This window comes from Plectropomus leopardus, unplaced genomic scaffold, assembly GCF_008729295.1.
Source record: "Plectropomus leopardus isolate mb unplaced genomic scaffold, YSFRI_Pleo_2.0 unplaced_scaffold29569, whole genome shotgun sequence".
NCBI classification, from domain to species: domain Eukaryota; kingdom Metazoa; phylum Chordata; class Actinopteri; order Perciformes; family Serranidae; genus Plectropomus; species Plectropomus leopardus.
This window is the reverse complement of record NW_024632233.1, coordinates 1-6,219: the sequence shown is the minus strand read 5'-3', so window position 1 is coordinate 6,219 and position 6,219 is coordinate 1. Positions and strand designations below refer to the sequence as shown.

General features: G+C 44.6%; 1 protein-coding gene across 1 annotated transcript; it reads right to left on the bottom strand.

Moving 5' to 3' along the window:
• Positions 1–148: 148 nt before the first annotated feature.
• On the bottom strand, positions 149–4,599 carry LOC121938466 (integrin alpha-11-like; the record flags this gene model as incomplete). Its single annotated transcript, XM_042481708.1, has 5 exons — positions 149–611; positions 1,184–1,387; positions 2,661–2,804; positions 3,354–3,502; positions 4,441–4,599. Coding segments are annotated over 5 exons (869 nt in total), but the record flags the coding sequence as incomplete, so codon positions are not given.
• Positions 4,600–6,219: the final 1,620 nt, after the last annotated feature.

Below are 6,219 nucleotides of genomic sequence, written 5' to 3'. Positions count from 1 at the left end.
TTTTGCCAGTTACCATGGAGACACAAACTGCCCCGTTAGGGTTAATTGTTACATAAGGGGTTTAAGACTCGGATTGAGGTTAAAGTTACTCTCATGAATGAAAGAAGTGTTTTCATTTACATTTTAGGCTAAGTAGTGTACAGTAAATATAATATAATATAAACATGTAGACCTCATGTAGACACATGTACATACAACATGTGCAGTAAATATAATATAATATGTGCACTAAATATTATATAATATAAACATGTAGACCTCATGGTGGCTCTAGAGGAAAAGTCACTAAAATCTTTAAAATCTTTAGGATTCATCTTCTGGGGAACACGAACATTTATTTAAAATATAAAGGAAATCTTTCCGATATTTCAGTCTGAATCAAATCAATCAATCACGAGTCAAATCATCACGAGTATGAATACAAAACAAGTGTGTGTGTGTGTGTGTGTGTGTGTGTGTGTGTGTGTGTGATGGTCTGACCAGATGATGACGGCGGCACCCAGCGCTCCCACAGCGAGGTCGACGAGCCCGTCTCCATTGACGTCCAGAACACCGTGAAGACTTTGACCGAAATACTGCAGACCTGCAGAGAAAGCAGCTGCAGACAGACGCTGAGGAGACAAAAAACACAGATTATTAACGATTCCTGCTCGAGAATTTGTGTTTGTGAGGATAGCGAAGGCGTGACCTGCGCTACTCTCCCCTTAAATGTTGAGTACTTGTTGAGGTCGGCTGGAGGGCAGGTAGGTTTAAACAGAAAACAATGCTGGTTTTTTTCTTTAAAAATGTTTGGCTTTTTTTCTTTTAAAATATGTTTTTTTTCTTAATTTTTTTGGGGGGTTAATTAAAAAAAAATATTTTTAACATATTATTGGTGATTTTTGTTCTTTTAAAACATTTTGTTGATATTTTTGTGGGCTTTTTCTTTCATAGTTTCTGGTGATTTTTCCCCCCCAGCATTTGGGTGATTTTTTTAATTAAACATTTGTGGCAATTTTTTTTTTTCAAACATGCCTTTCATTTGGGCCCGCCAAGATGAAAATCACCATGATTATACCATTAATTATAGCCAGAAACTGTAAAAAAACCCATCCTTGAACACATCGTGTGGGACAAACATTTGTCACTTAAGGAAGTTTAAAATAACTTTTGCTGTCGTCTGTAGTGGTCCAGGATCTGTTACCTGTCTGTACTGGTGTTGGATGGTTTTGTCCTGGCCGTAAAACACGTAGACCGCCCCCTGGTGGTCGTCCTCCAGCGGCGCTCCCACCACCAGCTCCCTGAACCCGTCCCCGTTCATGTCGGGGATCTGAGCCATCGCCGACCCGAGGCGGGAGTTCTGAGAGCGGTCGGACGCCTCCAGCGCCCCCTGCAGGATGAACGATGTCTGCAGAGGAAACCTTCAGTTTAGTTTGTGTTTACACCGAGCGGAGACCAAAATGAAGCCAAAGGCTGCAGTTCCTCTAACGTCCACTTGAGGCTGGCTCCAAGAGCGAGTCAATCCACATCGTTGCCCCTTAAAGTGACACGCTGTCTGCTGATAGTGTCCTTGACCTCTCGTCCAAATATGGTCACTTCTGGCCCCCAAAAAACCCAAAATGATAATGGCTGAAATGCTGAATTCCAGGCTTCAAAATGGGAGTGCACAAACCTGTGGGTGGCATCACGGCAGCTACGTCCATTATTTTTACAATCTATCGCAGTAATACTTAACTTACAGCACGGGGGGCAAATGTGGCCCCTGACAGGGTCCCTGGTGGCCCCCCAAACATTTTCTAATTCACAATAAAAATAAAGTGATGGACTCTGTGAATAGTTTTTGTCCTTTTAGTCACCATAAGGTGTCAGAGACATAAAACAGCATCAACATAGAGCTTGTTGATCAAAAAAAGAGCCAGAGGAGGATCCCCCACACCCCCGACAGAGGACACAGCTGAGACACTGATGTCCTCAAATACTAGAAATGTCCTAGATTGCAAGTAACATCCTAAAATCTGAGAAACATCCTGAAATCCAAGAAATGTCCTAAAATCCTCCAAATTTCCTAAAATCCTACAAATGTTGTAAAGTTCTAAAAATTTGCTAAACTCTTCGAAATGTCCTAAAATTCTTTAAACACCCTAAAATTCAAGAAACGTCCTAAAGTGTGAGAAATGTCCTAAAATCCTAGAAACTTCCTGAAATCCTAGAAATGACCTAAAAGTCTAAAGATGAAATTTAGAACCTTTTTTTGGGATTTTATGAAATTTCTCAGATATTTTAGATATTTTTTGGGGATTTTGTATCGATTTTTAACTGCCTCGCGGTGCATCGTTACGTCCCTAGTTTACATCCCACACAACGATGTGGCGGTAATTTGTGTATAACCCACGTATTTTTCCAGACTGTGATCATGTGACCACTGTGCTGATGGGAGTAAAGAAGGACGTGGTCCTGGGTGGTCCAGTTAGGAGGCAGGCTGGGGACGTGGATACACAGCTTTCGCCGGGAGACTGGTTTTTGGAGCCATGTGATTTTTGAGTCATTTTTCGGTTCGTCCTCACCACGTGTCTTTTCCTAAACCTCACCACAGTAACTTTACATGAAAAATGTAACTCTACGTTGAGTATTTGTAGGTCACAGGATATCATGAGAACTGTAGTACGTGGGTACGTTGGTACCTGTGGTGTGACACTGTAGATGTAGACCCTCCCTCTCTCCCAGCCCTGGCTGCAGAACATCGGCGCTGCCACGAGCAGAACGTCCGTCTGTCCGTCTCCGTCTACGTCCATCGATAACAACTCGCTGCCGAAATACGAGCCGATCTGAAAAAGAAGAAAACAAAGTGTGAAAAAAGTAACTCCAACTTTGTACATGCTTGTACGCTGTACTGCAGTGATACTCATCTTACGGCCTGCGGGCCAAATCTGGCCCCTGATGGGGCCCCTGGTGGCCCCCAACCATTTTCTAAAGCACAATAAAAATAGAGTGATGGACTCTGTGAATAGTTTTTGTCCTTTTAGTCTCCATAAGGTGTCAGAGACATAAAACAGCATCAAAATAGAGCTTGTTGATCAAAAACAGAGCCAGAGGAGGATCCCCCACACCCCCGACAGAGGACACAGCTGAGACACTGATGTCCTAAAATCACAGAAATGTCCAAAAATCATAGAAATGTCCTGAAATCCTAGAACCATGTATGGGGCCTCTGTAACTGGCCCCTGGGCGTCTGTAATTTTGTAAAAAGTGGCCCCCAAACAGAGCAGGTTGTGTGAGTAAGTCATGATGTCAGTGAGGGTCGTCCTCACAAAGACAGAGGTGCAGTGTGTGGTCGTGGTTTCGGGTTTTTGTGTGTGTGTGTGTGTGTGTGTGACCTGCTCTCCCAGCAGGGCCTGCAGGATGGTCAGGTTCCCGTTGTTCTTCAGCGTGAACACGATGACCTTCCCGGTGTGGTTGAACCTCGGCGCTCCGGCCACGTAGAGCTGAGAGCCGCGGGACGAGACGAGCGAGCCCACCGAGTAACCTGCGAGCAGAGAGGACACTGGATTTTTATTCTTTCATCCCTTTCTTTTGAATTTTAACACAGAACAAAGACACTGATGGAGGTTTGAATTGTTTCTCCAATGTTTTGGCCACTCGCTGTCCTGAAAACTGATCAAAATATTTATTTTCTGTAGACTAGGAGTAGTTTATTCTACTTTTTATTCAGGTTTTCAAAGTTAAGATACAGTTTGAAGGGACAACAGATTTTTTGACACTCGTGTTAAATATTTCCCTGGAAGTAGGGCTGGACAATATGGAAAAACGTCTTATAACAATATTATTTTTCATATCAGTCGATATCGATATATATCACGATATCCATCAAATCAGTGTTTCTGTGGAGCTTAAAGGTTCCTTTGACTCCTCAGTGAGATATGAAGATATCATCAGGTTAATTTTGGTTTAAATATTTATTTTCTGTCAGACATTGAACATGACAAATATACTGTAGAGCAGCATCACCAGCTGGGGGACCTATTCTACTAAAACTCACAGAGGTCCAGGTACTAAAATGTCCTCCCAGCAAAGGTCCAAAGTGGGCTGTCCTACATGTCCACACTGGAGCGGGCTGTCCTACATGTCCGCGCTGGAGCGGGCTGTTGCACTTTTTATTACAACTTGGACACGGGTCCGGATAGGACGAAGTTTTTGTCCGGATCCGGACCGCGGTCCGCCAGTTGGTGTTTGCGTGCAATGACAGGTACTGCTCCAGTCAGAGCGGGCTGTCGCACGTCTGCGGATATGTCCGCGCTGGAGCACATACACAAACATACATCCATATATACATATACACACACATACAAACCTACATCAGTGTAAATAATATTAAATACGGGGATTTTAAAGGATGTCACTAAAGTCAGCACTGCGTTCGTTTTTAAAAAAAAATCAAGTGGGCTAGTTAATCTGATGTATTACCCAGATATGCTCCGTGGTTCTTCAGCTCGTCTGGAAACTCGTCCTTGTAGGAGGACTTTGGTGGAACCACTTTCCCGTGTTTGGTCTCTTTCAGCACGGCGCCGTTCCAGTCGTAGGCGCCCACGGCCCCGAGCAGAACGCCGTCCTGCAGGGAACACGCTGGATGTTAAAGGAGACGAAACACAACCAGACTCACAGGGCGACACGCCAGCGTTAAACCCGCAGGTGTTGGATGAATCCGTCAGCGGAGCCGCTGAACGACCTCTGCAGGTTCTGACTGCGACATTTTTGGTGCTTTTGGTTTTTACTCTCGCTGACTTGAAGAATTTTTCCCGTCCAGCAGCTCCAGAAGCACAACCAGAGAAGTCCCAGAAAGACACTTTCTGGTGGATTTCACCTTCCGAGAGACGATTTGTTTTGATTCTGAGCATCACGAACTCTCCGAGGACACTCAACCTGCTCTGTTTGGGGGCCACTTTTACAAAATGACAGAAGGCCAGGGGCCAGTCGCAGCAGCCCCAAGATTTCAGGACATTTCTAGGATTTTAGGATGTTTCTAGGACTTTAGCTAATTTCTCAGATTTTAGAACATTTCTAAGATTTTAGAACATTTCCAGGGTTTTAGGACATTTTTAGGATTTTAGGACAGTTCCAATATTTCAGAACATTTCTAGGATTTAAGGATGTCTCTAAAATTTTTGGACATATGTAGGATTTTAGTACATTTTAGCATTTTTGGACATTAGGGACTTCTTATTGTGAATCAGAAAACGGTTGGGGGGCCACCTGACACCCTATCAGGGGCCAGATTTGGCCCCTGGCCTGTAAGTTGAGTAAACTTTGGGGAGAACAGATTGCTCAAAAGTGACGGCTGCTTGGTTTCATTTTGCTTCATGAACCGAGCTCGTGGAGGTTGGATCTGAAACATTTTGGGAAGTTTTTGTTTTCTTTCTGTCAGCTGATAAGAAGGTCGATGCCTCTCTTTAAATGTGAAGTCAGCACCAGCAGCTGCTTAGCTCAGCCGGAGCAACAAGCCTCCACAGCAAGAAACAAATCAGCTTATTCCCCAGAATGTCCCAGTGTTCCTCCGAAACCTGCACAGGTCTCAGTCTGATCCTGGAGACCTCCGGTGTCTACCTGCACCTGATGACCGAGTGATGGGGGAAGAGGACGCAAACTTCTGCTAATTTTGTCTTCATTTTGTTAAAAAAAAGATCATTTCCAGAAACCTGACTCAGCCATCAGCTGCTTCATTTCGTCCGCACAACACGTGCGTGCGGTCCCCGGCTCGCTCAGATGAACTCCGGCGCTCGTAAACTCCAGATACGAAAGTTATTAAAGCGTTGAGTCATCGTCTCCCGGGTCCACCGAGTCAAGGGCCACAGTGACTGAGCGTATCCTTGGCGACAGCAGCGCCACAAAACATCCCGCCTGCACGTGGACCGACTGTGGACCCTCACTGTCTAAATGTCAGACAGCTGCCGTTTGTGATCCAGCAGGAGGGAGAGGAGCACGATGATCCCGACGTCTGTTTTCCACATCAAACCCACTTCCACCTGATCTCACATTTTTACCTTTTTAATCCGGCAGAGCAGGAAACACTCTGTATATCTGACTGTGTATGTGATGGTGTGCATCATTATTAATCAATGCATGAGTGTGTGTGTGTGTGTGTGTGTGTGTGTGTTTTGAGAACCATCTGCTCTGTGTTACACACAGAAACTTTCCACGACACCATTTTCACTCCCTGACGTTGGAATTCAGTCGAGTACGATTTTC